Below are 21,207 nucleotides of genomic sequence, written 5' to 3'. Positions count from 1 at the left end.
CAGCGTTTCCTTGTGGTGTCAAGGTCAGGATATCTTTCCCTTGAAGATGTTTTGACGTATGAACTAAGCCCCTACCCTCCAGCCCTCTTTGAGGTCAGGAACATTCTTCGAAAAGCAGACAAACCTCAGCTTGCTCAGGCAATTCGAGACCATGCTGCACACTTATCAAGTGAGGCTGTGATGAACTCTATTCCTAAAACAGATTGTTACGTGCTCGATGGTGGCTCTTTGCTCCATCGTTTACCGTGGAAGAAAGACGACTCATATAATGCAATAGCTGAGTCTTATGCAGACTTCACCGTGAGACATTACGGACTAGCGACAGTGGTGTTCGATGGCTATGGTGAAGGTCCCTCCATAAAAGACAACACACATCAGAGACGAGGACAAAACCTGCACCCTATTGTTAGTTTCACTGCAGAAACAGTTTTCAGGCAAAAAGGAGGACTTTTTGTCTCGTGACAAAAACAAGGCAGACATGATTGCTCTCATTAGCACAGCACTAACTAAAAGGGGATGCCACGTCATTCAGTCACCAGGGGATGCCGACGTTGATATCGTTAAGGCAACTGTTGAACGATCCCGTCATTGCACCACAACGTTGGTCGATGAGGATACAGATTTGCTGATCTTGCGACTTCATTACTCTAGAACAGACAATGAGATCATCTACTTCCGTTCTGACGCAAACATGCAGTCAAAAGAACACAAAGTGTACAACATTAACCTGTTGAAAGACACTTTAGGAGACAATGTGTGCAATGAGTTGCTCTTTGTACATGCCTACACAGGCTGTGATTCAACTTCAAGGATTTTTGGCATCGGAAAAAAGTCAGTCTTCCGAAAATTAATGAAATCTGATCCTGTCATGAAGTCCTGTGCTTCGTTCATCCTTCAAACATTCATCCTTCAAAACAATTGCATTCATCCTTCAAAACAAATCTCAAGAGGACATATATCAGATGTTGGAAAAGACTTGATGGTTGATCTCTTTGGTGGCAAGTCTAATGATACGCTATCATCACTGCGCCATATCATTTTCAACAAGAAAGTGGCAACTGCTCAAGCATTTGTCACCTCTGAACGGCTTCCACCAACATCACCTGCAACAAGATTCCATAGCCAACGTGTGTACTTTCAAATTATGGTATGGATGGGGATGGCAAATGAAATGAACCCAACTGAATGGGGATAGAAACAGGAAAATGATCAGTTAATTCCATTTATGACCCAAAACAATGCTGCGCCTCACGAACTCTTGAAAATTATCCATTGCAACTGTTCGAGGGGTTGCAAATCCTCTCGTTGCAGCTGCAGACGCTATGGACTCCCCTGCACTGCTGCATGTGGCCCTTGCCAAACTGAAAACTGTGACAATCGAAACAACACTCAAGAGGTCGATACTGAGGAGGTGGATGACACTCAAAACTGAACGCTCTGAAACTTATTCTATGGACAAAGGTTGGATTTTTGTGTTACATAATAGGCCAACATCATTTTTTATGATCTTAATGTGTTCTTTGCCCCCAAAAACCTGGGGATATAAATCAAGATCATCAATTTTGAGTTTATAGTTACAAAGTTATGATCATTAAAAGGTTTCGGCAGCCATATTGGACGCCGTCTTGAAAAAAAGACTTTTCCGGGGGTCATACTTTGGTAAACTTTTAGTACATTATAAAGTACACTAAAACCTACCAGAATCAGTTGAGAAACCTTTTGTAACAATTTTTTGGGGGTTAAACTGCATATTGACCTGACTAAAAGAAAGAAGAAATAAGTTGTTAAAGACATGATAATAAATATAATATACATCAAATGAACTGAGATACAGCACACTGAAAGCAACTGCATTTGCATTCATGAGTACAAAATATATTGAATTATTTATGCACTTTCCATAGAGGATGGCCAGACGGTTCATGCTGCTCTGACAAAGCAAAGTCGAACACCTTTGGTGAACATTACCAAAATTGGACCTCGGTTATGAGCCAGAAGCAAAAAATAAAGAAACAAGCAGTCATAGGCTGGCACTTACGAAATCGTCAACTTGACATCTGACCTTGTCTAATAAAAGCTGTCTTGAGAGAAGATAGCGACATAAACCAGAAGTTTCTACGATGATTCTGTACCAAACCATCAAAAATCGGAACATTGACCGAAACAAAAAATCTCCATTTCTCGACACAATTATTTAATATTATTTTATCAAAGTTACAAAACTGTAATATTCGGCCATCCACCAACAATCTTTACATAATCCGACGGCTTAGCGAGTCAGGCACGCGACGACAACCTTTATTGGGATAAAAAAAATGACTTTTAAACACCATCTTTATCGAAAACACCGTCAGCGCGCACACGGAAAACCTTTAGGTGATCAACGACGCCTCTGCTCGAGTGCGCTGCACCACGTGACGACCCGTGGCGCGGCGAGTGAAACATTTTTTATACAATCTTAAAACGTCTCCAAAACATCCAATTTTTACCAGAATTTCGATAACCGAGTTTTAAGCGTCCGAAGCGATCGCAAAAACCGAAGACAAAATGAAAATCGAAGTTAAAACGAACTCGCAACGTCGATCGAAGCAAAAATACTCCATTTCTCCACATGAATTTACGGAATTATGTTTGACCTCACTGTGACCTTGACCTTTGACCGATTTCGACCAAAATCTAATCAGCGCAAGCCATCACCCTCCCGAATCACGTGGTGTAATTTGACATTGGCAGCTTCGTCCGTTTGAGTTATCGTGCCTATAAACAAACACACACAAAAACAAAACAAACAAACAAGCAGTCATAGACTGGTAATTACGAAATCGTCAACTTGACCTCTGACCTTGTCGAATAAACGCTGTCTCGAGAGAAGGTAGCGACGTAAACCAGAACTTTCGACGATGATTCTGTTCCAAACCATCAAAAATCGTAACGTCGACCGAAGCAAAAATCTCCATTTCTCCATGCAATTATTTTATCAAAGTCACAAAACCGTAATATTCGGCCATCCACTAACAATCTTAACATAATCCGACGGCTTAGCGAGTCAGGCATGCGACGATAACCTTTCTTGGGATTAAAAAAAATGACTTTCAAACACCATCTTTATCGAAAACACCGTCAGCGTGCACACGCAAAACCTTTACGTGGTAAACGCCGCCTCTGCTCAAGCAGCACACTGCACCACGTAACGACCCGTGATGTGCGAGTGAAATATTTTTTATACAATCTTAAAACGTCTCCAAAACATCCGATTTTTACCAGAATTTTGACAACCGAGTTTTAAGCGTCCGAAGCGATCGCAAAAACCGAAGACAAAATTAAAAACGAAGTTAAAACGAACTCGTAACGTCGAGCGAAGCAAAAATCTCCATTTCCCCACGAAATTATTCAATATTATTTTATCAAAGTCACAAAACTGTAATATTCGGCCATCCACCAACATTCTTTACATAATCCGACGGCTCAGCGAGTCAGGCATAAGACAAGAACCTTTATTGGGATTAAAAAAAAAGACTTTTAAACACGATCTTTATCGAAAACACCGTCAGCGCGCACACAAAAAATCTGCGTGGGTCAACGACGCGTCTGCTCGAGCGCACTGCATCATGGGACGACCCGTGACGCGTCGAGTGAAATATTTTTTATACAATCTTAAAACGTCTCCAAAACACCCGATTTTTACCAGAATTTCGATAACCGAGTTTTAAGCGTCGTAAGCGATCACAAAAACCGAAGACAAAATAAAATCGAAGTTAAAACGAACTCGTAACATCGATCGAAGCAAAAATACTCCATTTCTCCACATGAATTTACGGAATTATGTTTGACCTCACTATGACCTTGACCTTTGACCGATTTTGATCAAAATCTAATCAGCGCGAACCATCACCCTCATGAATCACGTGGTGTAATTTGACATTGGTAGCTTCTTCCGTTCGAGTTATCGTGCCAATAAACAAACACACAAAAACAAACAAACAAGCATGCAGTCATAGACTGATACTTACGAAATCGTCAACTTGACCTCTGACCTTGTCTAATAAAAGCTGTCTCGAGAGAAGGTAGCGACGCAAACTAGAACTTTCTACGATGATTCTGTACCAAACCATCAAAAATCGTAACGTCGACCGAAGCAAAAATCTCCATTTCTCCACGCAATTCTTTTATATTATTTTATCAGTCACAAAACCGTAATATTCGGCCATCCACAAACAATCTTTACATAATCCAACGGCTTAGCGTGTCAGGCATGCGATGATAACCTTTATTGGGATAAAAAAAAATGACTTTCAAACACCATCTTTATCAAAAACCCCCATCAGCGCGCACACGCAAAACCTTTACGTGGTCAACGCCGCCTCTGCTCAAATATCTCAAAAAGTTGCGGACAGATCCGGATGAAATTTTGTTGGGCATGTTGGGTGTTTGACAAGGACGAACTGATTAGATTTTAGTGAAGATCCAGATCTGGATCAGACTACTCAAATTTTTTAAGTGATTCTGCACCATTGAGAGATCGGGTGAAACCGATATATAGCACAATATCTCAAAAGGTTGTGCACTGATTCGGTCGAAACTCGGTGGACACGTTGGGTGTGGGACAAGGAAGAATGGATTCAATTTTGGTGAAGATCCGAATCTGGGCCCAGGTCCGATCATTTAAAATGATTCTTCACCATTGATAGTCCATGGGCCCAGGCATATATTGGTACCATCTGGGAAACCAAACTTAAGGGCTACTAAGTTATTGGTAGGGACTATATGAATATTTCAATATGTCATAACCGTTCCAGAAGAGCAGCTTAGTGTATGTATTTTGCATTTTTACCATTTTATCATTATGAGATATTGACGTTTTGAGCGAAAATCACACAATGGACTATTGACACATCCCATGAAGGTAATATCATTCAATAACAGCTCAGGATATCCAGATTTGTTTGCCTTTTCGCTTTCATTTTGCGTAGGGTGGGTACATTCCAGAGATGATAATGACCAATAAGCTGCCAGTCCACAATGGTTATCACATCATAATATGATCTATATATAAATATACACCAATTCAAAAATCATAACGAGGATTGGTTTCCTTAGATGGTACCGACAAGTGGAATTTCTGGCCTGGCCCATGGACTAAGCTGCCAGTCTGCAATGGTTATCACATCAAAATATGATCTACATATACATATATATATATACATATAAGCCTGGTGTTGGCGCAGTGGTTAGGGCAGCGGCTTGGGATCCAAAAGGTCCTGAGTTCAAGCCACGTTGAGCCACTGAATTTATACACCAGGGGGTTGACTCAGCCTGTCATCCTTCCGAGGTCGGCGAAATGAGTACCAGTATACTGGGCCCGGTCTATACCCCGGTTAAAATAGGTGTACCATATCCCTGTGTCGTAAGAGGCGACAAGGGTTGCGTCAGGAAGGGCATCCGGCGTAAAAACCTGTGCCAAATCACAATGCGGATCATACGGATGATCCGCTGTGGCGACCCCTAACGGGAGCAGCCGAAAGAAGAAGAAGATATATATATATATATATATACATATATATATATATATATATATATATATATATATATATATATATATATATATATATATCAATTCAAAAATCATAACTAGGATTGGTTTCCTTAGATGGTACCGACAAGTGGAATTTCTGGCCTGGGCCCATGGACGATGAGAGATGGGACAAAATCAACATGTAGCATGATATCTCAAAAAGTTGAAGACAGAATTGTCTAAAAACAAAATTGGTGAAGATCCCAATCCGGATCTGGATATGAGAAGTATTTAAACATTTAAAGTGATTCTTCACCATTGATAAGGCCAAAAACGATATATAACATGATCTTTCAAAAATATATTGGGCCCTTCTTGTTTGTTTGTGGGTTGGTTTGTCAGGCTACTCCTAAAGTTCTGGACCAATAATACCCAGACATCCTACAGAGGTTCAGCATAACCCCAATTCATATATAGGGGTGTTTTGTCTTTTTTGGTGATCTAGTGGGATTGGGGGGGGGGGGGAGTAAGGGAGGAGGGACGCAAATTTTCTACGTAAACGTGTATCATGTACTGCCACCTCTGAGTATTACACATCTCCACCATTTAGTGCAGTAGTCCTGTCCCCACATTTTTTAGTGTGGTGAGGTGTTTTGAATTACTCGTACGTGCCCGTAAAAAAAAATAAAAAAAAACAAGAGGGGGAGCACTCGGGAGAGTGCAAAACCTCCGCCGCCAATACTGCTCGGTCACTCAAGTGAACCTGATATCCTATTCATTCAATTTGACGTCAACAGTGCTCACAGAGTTATAGTTTGCAACTTTCCCTTTTACTTTAAACGTTTACATACTCAATTCATTCGTCACAACTAGATTCCTTGAGACAGAAATTGATTTTACGTGGGTATATCCACCTGAAGTTCCAAAATCAGCCGCAATTATAGTTTTGGCATGTGTTTTGTTGGAAATCACTGAAAACATGCAGAAATGAAGAAAAAAAAAAAAAAAAAAAAAACGAAATTTTGTTGAAAAAAAGTTGCAAAAATTTTTTTTTTCTCGAACAAATTTTTTTTTGGGGGGGGGTTGGAAATCACTCAAAACATGTAGAAATGCAAAAATAAAATTAAATATTTTTCAAAATGGTCACCAATGCGGCCATATTGGATTTTAGACCAAGTCCAAAATCTAATGGCATGATCCTTTGGACCATACCTCAGCCCCCACCAAGTTTCGTAAAAGTCCGTTGAGGATTTTTTCTGTACTACTGTTCACAAACAAACAAACAAACAAGCAGTCATAGACTGGTACTTATGAAATTGTCAACTTGACCTCTGACCTTGTCTAACTCGAGGGGGAGCACTCGGTAGAGTGCAAAACCTCCGCCGCCAATACTGCTGGGTCACTCAAGTGAACCTTATATCTTATTCATTAAATATGACGTCAACAGTGCTGACAGAGTTATAGTTCTTTTCTCCAACATTTTTTGGTGGGAGGGGGGGGGGGGTTGGAAATCACTTAAAACATGTAGAAATGCAAAAAAAAAAAAAAAAAAAAAAAAAATCAAATTTTTTTTCAAAATGGCCACCATACAGCCATATTGGATTTTGGACTGAGTCCAAAATATAATGGCATGGTCCTTAGACCATACCTTATCCCCCCACCAAGTTTCGTCGAAATCCGTCGAGGATTTTTTTCCGCAATGCTGTTCACAAACAAACAAACAGAAAGGGGTGAAAACAGTAACCTCCGATCTTCGATGGCGGAGGTTAATAAAAGCTGTCTCTGGAGAAGGTAGCGACGCAAACCAGAAATTTCTACGATGATTCTGTCCCAAACCATCAAAAATCGTAACGTCGACCGAAGCAAAAATCTCCATTTCTCCACGCAATTATTTTATCAAAGTCACAAAACCGTAATATTCGGCCATCCACCAACAATCTTTACATAATCCGACGGCTTAGCGAGTCAGGCATGCGACGATAACCTTTATTGGGATAATAAAATGACTTTCAAACACCATCTTTATCAAAAACCCCCATCAGCGCGCAGACGCAAAAACTTTACGTGGTCAACGCCGCCTCTGCTCAAGTGCACTACAGCACGTGACGACCCGTGACGCGCGAGTGAGATATTTTTTATACAATCTTAAAATGTCTCCAAAACATCCAATTTTTACCAAAATTTCGACAACCGAGTTTTAAGCGTCCGAAGCGATCGCAAAAACCGAAGACAAAATTAAAATCGAAGTTAAAACGAACTCGTAACATCGAGCGAAGCAAAAATCTCCATTTCTCCACGCAATTTTTCAATATTATTTTATCAAAGTCACAAAACCGTAATATTGGGCCATCCACCAACAATCTTTACATTATAATCCGACGGCTCAGCGAGTCAGGCATGCGACGATTACCTTTATTGGGATAAAAAAAATGACTTTTAAACACCATCTTTATCGAAAACACCGTCAGCGCGCACACGCAAAATCTTTGCGTGGGTCAACGACGCGTCTGCTCGAGCGCACTGCATCATGGGACGACCCGTGACGCGTCGAGTGAAAAAATTTTTATACAATCTTAAAACGTCTCCAAAACATCCGATTTTTACCAGAATTTCGACAACCGAGTTTTAAGCGTCCTAAGCGATCGCAAAAACCGAAGACAAAATTAAAATCGAAGTTAAAACGAACTCGTAACGTCGATCGAAGCAAAAATACTCCATTTCTCCACATTAATTTACGGAATTACGTTTGACCTCACTGTGACATTGAGCTTTGACCGATTTTGACCAAAATCTAATCAGTGCTAACCATCACTCTCCTGAATCACGTGGTGTAATTTGACATTGGCTGCGTCTTCCATTCTCGAGTTATCGTGCCTACAAACAAACAAACGAGCAGTCATAGACTGGTACTTACAAAATCGTCAACTTGACCTCTGACCTTGTCTTATAAAAGCTTCTCTCGAGGAGGTAGCGACGCAAACCAGAAGTTTCTACGATGATTCTGTACCAAACCATCAAAAATCGAATGTTTTGGATGTTTGACCTCACTGTGACCTTCACCTTTGACCGATTTTAACCAAAATCTAATCAGCACCAGCCATCACCCTCCTGAATCACGTGGTGTAATTTGACATTGGTAGCTTCTTCCGTTCTCGAGTTATCGTGCCTACAAACAAACAAACATACAAACAAACAAGCAGTCATCGACTGGTACTTATGAAATCGTCAACTTAACCTCTGACCTTGTCAAATAAAAGCCGTCTCTCGAGAAGGTAGCAAAGCAAACTAGAAGTTTCTACGATGATTCTGTACCAAACCATCAAAAATCGAATGTTTTGGATGTATGACCTCACCGCGACCTTGAGCTTAGACCGATTTTGACCAAAATCTAATCAGCACCAGCCACCACCCTCCTGAATCACGTGGTGTAATTTGACATTGGTAGCTTCTTCCGTTCGAGTTATCATTTTTTGGATGTTTGACCTCACTGTGACCTTGACCTTTGACCGATTTTCACCAAAATATAATCGGCACGAGCCATCACCCTCCTGAATCACGTGGTGCAATTTGAGATCGGTAGCTTCTTCCGTTCTCGAGTTATCTGTACCAAACCATCAAAAATCGGATATTTGACCTCACTGTGACCTTGACCTTTGACCAATTTCGACCAAAATCTAATCAGCACTTGCCATCACCCTCCTGAATCACGTGGTGTAATTTGACATTGGTAGCTTCTTCCGTTCTCGAGTTATCTGTACCAAACCATCAAAAATCGGATATTTGACCTCACTGTGACCTTGACCTTTGACCAATTTCGACCAAAATCTAATCAGCACTTGCCATCACCCTCCTGAATCACGTGGTGTAATTTGACATTGGTAGCTTCTTCCGTTCTCGAGTTATCTGTACCAAACCATCAAAAATCGAATATTTGACCTTGCTGTGACCTTGACCTTTGACAGATTTTGACCACAATCTAATCAGCACTTGCCATCACCCTCCTGAATCACATGGTGTAATTTGACATTGGTAGCTTCTTCCGTTCTCGAGTTATCGTGCCTACAAACAAACAAACTAACAAACAAACAGAAACGGAAGGCATCAATATACTTATGAAATCTTTAGATTTCGTAAGTAACAAGCAATCATAGACTGGTACTTACGAAATCGTCAACTTGACCTCTGACCTTGTCTAATAAAAGCTGTCTTTTGAGAAGGTAGCGACGCAAACCAGAAGTTTCTACGATGATTCTGTACCAAACCATCAAAAATCGTAACGTCGACCGAAGCAACAATCTCCATTTCTCCACGCAATTATTTTATATTATTTTATCAAAGTCAGAAAAAATATTCGGCCATCCACCAACAATCTTTACATTATAATCCGACGGCTCAGCGAGTCAGGCATGCGACGATTACCTTTATTGGGATAAAAAATGACTTTTAAAGACCATCTTTGTCGAAAACACCGTCAGCGCGCACACAGAAAACCTTTACGTGACTCAACGACGCGTCTGCTCGAGCGCACTGCATCATGGGACGACCCGTGATGCATCGAGTAAAATATTTTTTATACAATCCTAAAACATCTCCAAAACGTCCGATTTTTACCAGAATTTCGACAACCGAGTTTTAAGCGTCCGAAGTGATCGCAAAAACCAAAGACAAAATTAAAATCGAAGTTAAAACGAACTCGTAACGTCAAGCGAAGCAAAAATACTCCATTTCTCCACATTAATTTACGGAATTATGTTTGACCTCACTGTGACCTGACCTTTGACCGATTTTGACCAAAATCTAATCAGCGCTAGCCATCACCCTCCTGAATCACGTGGTGTAATTTGACATTGGTAGCTTCTTCCGTTCGAGTTATCGTGCCCACAAACAAACACACAAACACACAAACAAACAAACAGAAACGGAAGTGATCAATATACTTACGAAATCTTTAGATTTCGTAAGTAACAAACACACAATCAAACAAACAGAAACGGAAGTGATCAATATCCATACGAAATCCAAACAGAAAGGGGTGAAAACAGTAACCTCCGATCTTCGCTGGCGAAGGTTAATAAATAAATATTCCAACCGGGAGCAAGAAACAACAACCACACAGGCGTTTCTTCGCTCTCGCGTGCTCATACGTGCGTGGCCCGGAAGTTCGCATATCAGTTACGATTATTCGCAATTTAGTTTTTATAGCCAATTATTCAATTCGCGCCAACGTATTTTACCTTTTCGCAATGTCGTCGCAAGGAAAAACAAAAAGAGAAGACAAGAGAGAGAAAAAATTTACTTCCTGGTTCGGAGCATACCAGCACGCTGATGTTACCGAAATTTATGCACCGTCTAATATGAAAACGATCATAACTTGGGGCATTGTGTTTATCTATAAATGTGCATAAGAAATCAAGAACTTATTAGAATACACGAAGTCATCACTCTCCGGAAGCCCGTACGTTGTAACCCGTAATGGGGAACGCGACTGAGCTTCCCTTCCCCCATCAGCCACGCCCACGCAATAACGTGTCTTGTCATTGGTTTGGTAAATAAATGGCCATAACTTGGGAAGCACTTGTTCGATTAATATCAAACCTTGAAAAGGCACATACTCAGGTCCCCAGCAATATATCTGGCAAGTTTCAATTAGATCGGACCAGTGGTTTTATCGCCATTTTACCCAGTGTCTGTTACATCACCTTATCTAACTCATTACACATTAGTTCTACATGCCTGTCTGTGCCCTTTCTAACATCCTTAAAAATAGCTCCGCAAAGCGGGCGTAACCCCTCAGCCCATGCATTGTAAAAGGAAGCAGTGATATCACGATGATGCTGTCAGTTAGAGCACGTTGGACGTCATATCGAAAATCAGACTTCAAGATGGCTACCGTGGCGGCGAGTGAAAATCGCAGCGCGCCCCTTTTCGAAAGGAACCTTCCTCGACTCAACTCCAACACACACACTGCAAAAATGCATTTAATCAGACAAGCCAAGCCATTCTCGAAATTGACGAAAACCAATTTCAAGACGACTGCCGTGGCGGCCACACTGAAAATCGCAGCGTGTCCATTTTTGAAAGGAACCTTCCTGTACTCAACCCCAACACACCGTGCAAAAATGGATTTAATCGGACTAGGCGTTCTCCTCGAAATCGACGGAAACCAATTTCAAGATGGCTGCCATGAAGGCCACATTGAAAATCGCAGCGCGCCCATTTTCGAAAGGAACCTTCCTCTACTCAAGCCCCAACATACCCTGCAAAAATGTATTTAATCGGACAAGGCGTTCTCCTCGAAATTGACGGAAACCAAAAGTTGAGACGGACGCCCGGACAACGCCTGTGATTTCATCATTTCATCTTAAGGGGTTGTGAATAGTGATTCCACATTTCATGACTGGACAAGTGGTTGTAGAGAAAATAAAGCAAAAATATATTGCCAACAGACACACAGGGGTGTTCCAATAGTCACACAACCCCAAGGGTTGTGAGACAAACAAACAGATAAACAAATAAATAAATAAATGCATACAGCAATACTGTTCAACTGTGTGCATATATTACATGAACAATCAATATGAAAGGTGACTTATGTTGGTGCAATGTCTGCACACAGGTAAACGCTGGTGAGGCAAAGACAGTGTAAAATGCAGACAAAGACGACACCCATACCCCCACAACCTTTCGACCCCCACCAACAAAACACTAGAAAGCCATTTAGGTTCCAAAGAGAGACTGAAGATCATCAAAGCGAGGAGCTTCCAACGAGCTGCTTCATTTTACCATTGTTGGCCTTGCTTGTTCAGGTTTCACGAGACCTCGTCAACTGCAGGTGTCTCACAAAATGATCACATATTCAGATGTACAACCAAAAACTTAAATATCTAGAGCAATTACATATTCCTCAGATATGAACAATATTCTTTGGAGATGTACTTGCAGTGAAAGCATGTTCACATTGATGTTGGATCGATTTGCCAGGACTAGGTTCATTGGTTTGTGCTTTAATACTCTCTGGCAGTTACACCAACGATTGCATAAGACTGGGTCAATTAAAGCAGAGACTCTTCAAATCCTACAAAATGCAATAATTGTTTTTGTATGGCACTCATCTCGGTCCAGATAATACACTGATGATGTTGGGCAAGAAATGTACTTGTCTCAATGAAAACCTGAACTGCCCATCTGATTTGTTCTGCTGTCACAATGTCCAAAAATACACCAGATGTTTTTTTTAATGCAAAAATCAAGCAATATCATATAATGTATGGTATGGTGTGAACAAACACTGCTCATAAACTTGCGGAAAAGAAATAAATAAATGTATCACCGTTTCATGGGGCCACCCTGTCCAAAAAAAGAAGAAGACAGCACCGCATGCTATCATTGTGCTGTCCATACCAACAGGGCAGAGGTCACAGGTTCAATGTCCCTCCAATGGGAACATGTGCACAACAACGGATGGAATCAACAGAACGTTGATCAGAGTATGCTAACCGCCGTGGGGAGGAGTGGAGGGTTAATGCCGAAACATCAGCATCTCCTACCTTCACACAGCGGATAGCATCCATCGATAACCATTCTGCTGATTCTATCGATTTTTCTACCGGTCAGACAACACAAATCAATAGCCTTCGTGAGAAAAACTAGTTCTTCGCCCTCATTTGTGCACCGCTGTCTATCAACATCCTTGTAATGCATGTAAAGGTACAGTGAAGACTTGTAATATCTTTGTTCTACAGGTGGTGCATGTACACAGCCCTCCAAGAGCATTAAATCATTGCAAAAAATATATATATATATATATATATATATATATATATATATATATATATATATATATATATATATATATATATATATATATATATATATATATATATATATATATATATATTGTTGTGGTTACCAGATTCGCAAACCACCATTCAGGTCCCTTAGGTGAGGTATCTCGGTAAGTGCATGTGTAGTTAGGCCCAAACCCGTTGTCTAGTGGGAATACATGTCATTTATACGTGCTGCGACTCTTCAGGATAGCCGTTTTTCTTTTACTATCTTTATTTTGGACCAATCGCCACCATCACAACCACAACATCAACCACCGACCACAACCACCGCTTCACCACAACCGCCACGACCTTTACCGTCACAACTCGCCACCATCGCATCACCGTCATCTCGCGCCACTCATGGGCACCGATGCTGGACTCGTGTAGGGCGCACGTTGAACAGCGTGTACAAAATCACGGATTTTCTGCTTCAAAAACGGATCCAAAACGACACACGCCCACTTTTTGCCGTCCAATCGGTGAGCGAGGGGCGACTGGCCTCGCCCCAGGGCGATCGATATATGCAAATTTGTGGATCAAAAAGCCTTCACGCCCACTTTTTGTCGGGCCAATGGGGAGCGAGGTGAAAGGTCAAAGGGAGGGGGTCAAAGGCGAAGTTACGGGGGGATAAAAGGACGGTGTTCGTCAGTCAAAGGAGTCGTAAAAGTCGGAGCGAAAGAGTCAGCAGAACGAGAACGAGGGGTCGGGTAGTAGTAAAGGTCGGAACGAGGCGAAGGAGTCGGAACAGAGAGTCAAGACTTCGCGGGCGGTGGAGCTGCTCGTCGTGTGCGTTGAAGTCGGAACGGAGGGGACGAGCTGTGGAGAGGCGGCGAGGGCGGACGAGGGGGTGCTCGCGTCGTGCAGGGAGCTGCACCCCTGGGAGGCCGGCAGCGCGACCTGGCCGAGGTGGAGACGCTCGTCGCGCACATAATAAAGATCCTCTATACCCCGAGCATCAGCAACCCCCCTCCTGTTTCCCCCCGCGCTGAGATAGTGCGACCAAGGGGGCCCCGTTCCCACCCCCCTGCCAGGCACTGTCCACGAGGCCCGCGGGTTGCGGGGCCATCGCCGCTCCGCGTCTCATCACCAGACGGGTAGGCCCGACCAGGTCTCGGCCCCAGGCCTACCTCATTCTTGAGGGTATTTCTTTTCCTTGGTTTTGGGTATGTGTTGTCGGCGCCGTCTGTGAAGTAGAATTGTATAAGTGTTGCCGTGTGCTCGGTAGTCGGTATTAGCTCTGCACTGTGTTTTCACTTTTATATTTGCTTTTTATGTAAATGGAATTGTGTTTTCTTATTTGTGTGCTTCCCGTGTGCCGAGAATAAATGTGCTTTATTGTTGAACTGTTCTCCCGCTTCGCTTCGTCTTTTCCTCCATTGAATCCCCATCTTGCTTCACGTAAAGGGTTGGTAGTGGGCTGAATACGCCCGATAATTAATCGAACCGTCGAGGTCGACGATAACACCGCTCGGTTATTCTGATAGTACGGAACGGGTCGCTTAAGTGGCCCGTGTCCGAAGTCGACCTGCGGCGAGGTGCGATCGCCCGGTCTACCCTCCGCGTGGGTACTTAGGTAGTTCGAATTTGGCGAGCAACCCTATCCCACGCGGGGGCTGATTGGCTCGATCGCGGTGAGACCGAAAGGTCCACCCGTGACTGGTTCCCGGCGTTAGTCCGAGAGGGTCACGACTGGATTGTCCGTCCGGTGGGCGACGTGCCGCGATTCGAGTTACGTGGCCGTTCGCACGCCGGCGGGCGCGAAGACCGCAACAATATATATATATATATATATATATATATATATATATATATATATATATATATATATATATATATATATATATATATATATATATATATATATATATATATATATAACAGGGAATAAACTAGAAGGGCACTTGGAAGAGTGCATACCTCTGCCACGCAATGCCTGATCCATGACAACATATCGGGGCCCAACACATTTTTGAAATATCATGCTATATGCAGCACTATATCATTTTTGGACCTATCTCTCAATGGTGAAGGATCACTTTAAAAATTAAATAATTCTTGTATCCAGATCCGGATCTGTATCTTCACCAAAATTGATTCAATTGGTCCTTGCCACACACCCAACCTGTCCACCAAGTTTCGTCTGAATATGTCCACAACTTTTTGAGATATCGTGCTATGTATTAGTTTAGCCCTTTCTCAATCTCAATGGTGAAGAATCACTTTAAAAATTGGCAGATCCGGATTCAGATCTTCATCAAAAATGAATAAATTCTTCCTTGTCACACACCCAACGTGTCCACCAAGTTTCATCTGAATCTCTCCACAACTTTTTTAGATATCCTGAACACAATCAAACAAAGACAGAAAGAGGTGAAAACATAACCTCCTTCACCTTCGATGGCAGAGGTAATAATAACTAGCACAGTACCTGTCAGGTGATTGCGTCACACCCCACCACAGTGACTAACACACATACACAAACTCCTCCTCCTCCTCCTCCTCCTCAACAAAAAAGCCTCAGCCTGCCCTCCCCATCCCAACTCTGTCCCATCTTTGCTCCTACACCCCAACCCCAAGTCCCCACCCTTCCCATCAGAAAACTAAGGTATTGATCCCCTCCCCACATTAAAGCCTTCAAACCTGCTCCCCATGTACCCCCCTCCCACCGAAAGTCTTCAACCCCTCCCCTTCCAAAGCCGTCTCATCGTTACTTTCACTCTCCTACCGCTCATTAAAGCAAGCGGGCATTCCGGCGTCAAAACAGCAGAATATGTAACGTTTTCTGCTCCCCTATCATGCTATCGCCGTCAACACAGTCACCTGTTCAGCTCACAATTTGAAAAAATAATAGCAAACCAGCGTAACCTCCACAGTTAAAGCATGCCTGAGAGAAAAGGTTCCAAAGCTTAATTCTAAGGGGTTCTAAAGGGTTCCTAAATTGGTGGCCGTAGTATAGAAATTGTGGGTGGAGTCAGGCGAACTGTCCAACCAATGGCTGCAACTCACACGCACGGCTCTTTTTATAGTGTGGATAATAATTCGATGTGCAATCAACTATGAAGACTTCAGAGTAGTAAAACCTAGAGTTGAAAGAAATATCAACAAGAAGGCTTCATAACTAAATGTAGCACAACTAAAACCTATAAAAGACATATTTATTAACAAAATAGGCAAGAGTGTCTTGGTTCCGAAGGAATGATTACAAGTGTTAAAATCAAAATCACCATTGCCTATAACCTACATTTATATCTTGGTAGTTACGATCACATGACGCAAAGGTGCGTGAGCAGAATAATTTTTGGCCCCGCCACCTGGGACTGGGTCAAAAGGACAAATACCCAAAATGCAATGATGGCACATTTTTCAACAAAACTTTGTTCTGTATAAGCAATCAACATTGGGGAACGCATGAAATATGCAACAATGTTGTGGGTTTAACCCCTGGTCCATGCCCCAAGGGTGGGGGACTTAAGGTCAAAGATGTCAGAACGGAAAAATAATTATCACAAAATTAATTTTATATGGGATCATCCCTGGTGGAACTTTCTGCCATCTTTCAACTTTGCTTTAGGTGGGAAGAATGGCGGTTTGCGATGGCTCGCCATCGACTTCACTCTCGCTAATTGATGATCATCTATAATAGGTCAATTTTACTTGGTCCATGTCAACCATTTCATTGCAGAAAAACGTCTTCACAATCTTTAAACACTGAGGTACATCAATGATGTATTTGAAGTTTAATAAAATCAATCGGTTCAGGGGTTCTGGAGGAGATTGTTGGAACAACGAATTCATTTGACGAATCTGGTTATTTGAATGATGTACAACACCTCTGTGAAGTCAAGTCGATCAGTATTTGAGGGGGGGGGGGTTTGGGGTGAAGAACCAAAATATGGTGGAATAATAAATAAATAATAAACCCAGCAGGAATATGCTTCCTGTCAAAATGATGTGGAAGCAACACAACACTGCTGTCCTCCATTGCTGGTCATCTCATCTTGCTTGTTGCTTCACATTACGCAACTGATCATGGGCTACACCCACCTCCAACCCACGAAAACCCTCACCTGTGCATACTCAACTCGCTTGTTCCGCACGCCAAAAACCCTTACATTCAACCTCTCTCATTTGTACACCTTAACATGCAAAGCTGATTAAATGTAGAAAGGCTCCACATCAAGGTTGCTTTTACCAATCAAGGAGTCCACCAAAGCAATTTGTCTGTCATTTGAAGTAAATAAATAGTACACAAATAACTTGTTTTTGCATATTTGTGAGTTCTACCAACTCCATTCTGGTCTTGTACCTTTCTGGTCGAATATTTCTCAGCTCTACCACAACCCCACCCGCACACCTTTCCCAGCTATCTGAAGGGCGCAAGCAGGTCAAGCATTAACCTCCATCTGGTTAAACTCCCAAAATGCAGGATCACTGCAAACCTCCACTCATTTGTTCCTCTACACCCCCCCCCCCAAACCTATGGAACAAACTTCCACATTCTGTTCAATCTAATTCTACCCTCCAGGTCTTAACAACAGCTGTTCACCATCATCGCAAATCGTCACCAATCCAAAACCATTATCTTTTCTACCCTCGTTAACCATCCCCAAGCTCATCTCTTTCCAACTTTACAATTTTACCTTCTTGAGAGTTTGCGGATGTATACATCCAGTCAACCCACTGTGTGGTCCCCTACCCCTCATTCTTCCCCACATCCGTCATTTATCCAAGTCTATCTCTGTTTTGTCCCTCAACCGTATTGTTGGTGTGTTTCCGACCTCCCCTAATCCCTACCTCACAATTGTTCCTTTTGTCGTTACATCCTGATCTGTTCTATGTTCCAGCTACTCCACAAGCATAAACTTTGTGTAAAACATGTCGTCATCAAAGGTGACATGATGCAATGCACACAAAAAAAATACTTCACTCGGGTCTGTGACACCAACAGTCAGTCCTCAATCCAAAGCTGAAAATCTTTCAACAGTGCGAAGCTATTCATACGTCATTCCACCAACCTGTTCCACCCCGGCAATGTTGTCACCAGTGGGCCAGCGATGTTTGCCGGAGAAACCCCGCTGGTGTTCGTCGTGCTGCCGTTGAAAAAAATAAGCCACGGCTGCGTCATCCTGCGAACGACCTGCGAACGCTGCCGCAGCAGCAGCCGCGGCCGCCGCCGCCGTACCCTGTAGAGAAGCCGGGCTCAGCGCACCGCCGGTGCCTACCATCGGTGGCGAAGGTACCATGACCCCAGGCATGCTGGTTGCCGGACCTTGCATGACAGCGGAATCTTGCCACGTCGCTTCGTTCATACCCAGGACACAAGGGATGCTCATAATCCTGGTGTGGATGGGAAAGGGATTTTAAAATAAAAATGATGAAAAGTTAATCTCAAGTCAAAGAAAGATGGAAACAGATGTGGTCAGTTATAGCAAAATACAGACTGCCTAATAAATAATGGCTGCAAGAATTACAATACCCTGGGGCAACAGGGATAACTGGAGCTTTAAAAACTGTTGGGACAAAGAACAAGGCATGGACGATGGGGGGGGGGGGAAGCCCGAAGGTTGGGGTGAATGAATAATGGGGATCATTAAAAATAAATAAAATAATAAAAAGGGCCATGAATCCCATGATGGTCAAAGAGGGGGGGGCACAATAAGCGCATCTGGCAAGACGTTCGGATGGAGGAACTTGAATGAGAATAAAAGTAGATAAAGCTGTAGAATGTAAGAGCAAAGGGTGAAAGAGGAGATAATGAGGAGGTCAGGGGTTGGAGGAGGAAAGGAGAGAGAGAGGGGGGGGGGTTTGAGTAAAGCTAAAGAATTGAAAGGGAGGAGATAGAGTTGAGTAAGCAGGGAAGTATGGAGATAAAGAGGCAAGCGAACGAAACTGATAAGAGAAAATAAGGATGAGGATGAAAGTGAGTGAGGGTGAAAAAAGTATGATGTAACTGGATCGATGAGAGGGTTATTTTCAGAGAAGAGGGTAAGAAATAACACAAGGGACGTTCAGGAGAGAGTTGAGGGAAGGGGACGGGGATAGGGAAAGGGGGTGGGGGGTGGGGGAAGAGTCAGCAGGGAAAAGGCCTCACGGGCTCCAAGCGAATAAGGAAGATGGAAGCGGGAACATGGAGGAAAACGAGCACAGAAGCACGAACTGCTGACCTAGATACAGACCCAGAGACAACGGATGGGGAGGAACCACTGAGAGAACGGGTAGAGAACAAGGCCTCGGCTCGACTAGGCCACAGAGCCGTCGGAGGGGGGGACAGTGTGTGCAAGAACACATTCATCATGGGTATCCGTGCACGAGTGTAGAATGAGGATTATGAACATTGTGAAAACAAGAGGATGGAGGAGGTGTTCAGGTTCGGGGTGGGGGGGGGTTGAATTTCATAAGAGGGGGTGGTGGAGGTTGCTATTGCCAGACGTCTCGGCTGAGGTTCCGTACTGAAGAACACGCCAAATTGTGCAGTCCGACGGGCCCGACGCTCCGCACACGCTCCCCGATCGCAATAGGACGTCGCACTTACGCGGTGAGGGCCCGGATGGCGGCGGATGATGCCCCAAAGCCGCCGTGACTCCCTTAGGTCCAAAACATGGCGAGCACCATCTCCCCCGCGCAAGGCACGCCGGTCGCTCTTCCCTCCTCCAGCCGAGCTTCCTCCCCTTCCCTCGCGGAACCCCTCCCCGTCCCCCCCGCGCAACTCCATCGTCACTGTTTCTTTTTGTTTGTTGTTGTTGTTGTTGTTCAAACCCTTTTGTTTGTGACGTTCAAAAATGACGTAATTCAGTGAACATATTATGTATTGGTTTTCGTGCAGATTCCACAATATCCGGCCGAGCTCGATCGCTTCCCAACTCAATGGAAACTTTGACAAAGTTTTGATCATTTTGGTTCGGGTTTACTCAAAGGATCTGAAGCCGAGCCTTCACTCTCTGCACGGATACACCACGTGACCACAGAAGGTGACGACTGCGCTCAGCTCTGTGGAGCCATCGATTTATTACGGAGGAAATATGGAGGCGTTGCCTATATTCTATGTACCTGCACGTGTGCAGTGTGCAGTGTGCTCTTTTCCCTCCCCTTCCCCATGCCCCCCCCCCACTCCCTTGCATTCGATGACCCCCACTCCTTTCATCTCCCAATTCTCTTCACAACAATGCCTCGAAATTCGTTTTCTTCTCAATTCTTCAGGATTCTCTTCTTCTTTCACGGCCACAATTATTCTCACACCAGCAAATAGAACTCATCGCTTCACTGACTGAAATATGAAAAAAGGTGGCGGGGGGGGGGAAGAAAGAGAGAGGAAAAGGAAAAGGGTATGGAAGGGGGGGGGAAGAGCGAGGAAGGGTGGGGGTGGGGAGAGTGACGTCATACACTCCAGGAGAGGGGTGGGAGCGAGGAGGATGGGGGAGAGAAAAGTGGGGGAAGTAGGGAGAGGGTTGGGAGGAGGTAAAGTGAGGGGAGGGGTTCTCGACTTATGTTCAATAGTGGGACTTGTGGATAACGGGAAGTGAGGGGGAGGGAGGTAATCAAGGATTGAACAAAATGGGGTACATTTAAACAGCACATTAATGCAGCACATGGAAACCACCGGGAGATGTCTATTGGGGGTGGAGATTGGAGGGGGTAAGCGTGAGGGGAGGTGGAGGAAATGCAGTATGAAGGGAAGGGAATGCAATGGGCAAGGGAAGGTGGTATCAGGGGAGGGTAAGGGAAGGCAGCACAAGGGGAGGGGGAGGGAGGTAGTCAAGGATTGAACAAAATGGGGTACATTTAAACAGCACATTAATGCAGCACATGGAAACCGCAGGGAGATGTCCATTGGGGGTGGAGATTGGAGGGGATAAGCGTGAGGGGAGG

General features: G+C 43.5%; 1 protein-coding gene across 3 annotated transcripts in view; it reads right to left on the bottom strand.

The window, feature by feature from the left end:
• The window catches only part of LOC147026277 (pumilio homolog 1-like), a 364,690-nt gene extending 344,666 nt beyond the window's left edge, over window positions 1-20,024 (bottom strand). For all 3 annotated transcript variants that reach the window (XM_085881544.1, XM_085881546.1, XM_085881545.1), the window contains exons 1-2: window positions 19,874-20,024; window positions 18,357-18,678 (exon numbers count right to left, since the gene is read on the bottom strand). In XM_085881544.1, the coding sequence (XP_085737670.1) occupies window positions 18,357-18,674 (318 nt within the window). In that variant the 5' untranslated portion in view covers window positions 18,675-18,678; window positions 19,874-20,024. The remainder of the gene's footprint in view (window positions 1-18,356; window positions 18,679-19,873) is intronic.
• Window positions 20,025-21,207: the final 1,183 nt, after the last annotated feature.

Source organism: Eptatretus burgeri, chromosome 5, assembly GCF_056783735.1.
Source record: "Eptatretus burgeri isolate ZD-2024b chromosome 5, Ebu_testis_v1, whole genome shotgun sequence".
In the NCBI taxonomy this organism is placed as follows: Eukaryota; Metazoa; Chordata; class Myxini; order Myxiniformes; family Myxinidae; genus Eptatretus; species Eptatretus burgeri.
The sequence above is the reverse complement of the archived record's forward strand: the minus strand, read 5'-3'. Positions and strand labels throughout refer to the sequence as shown.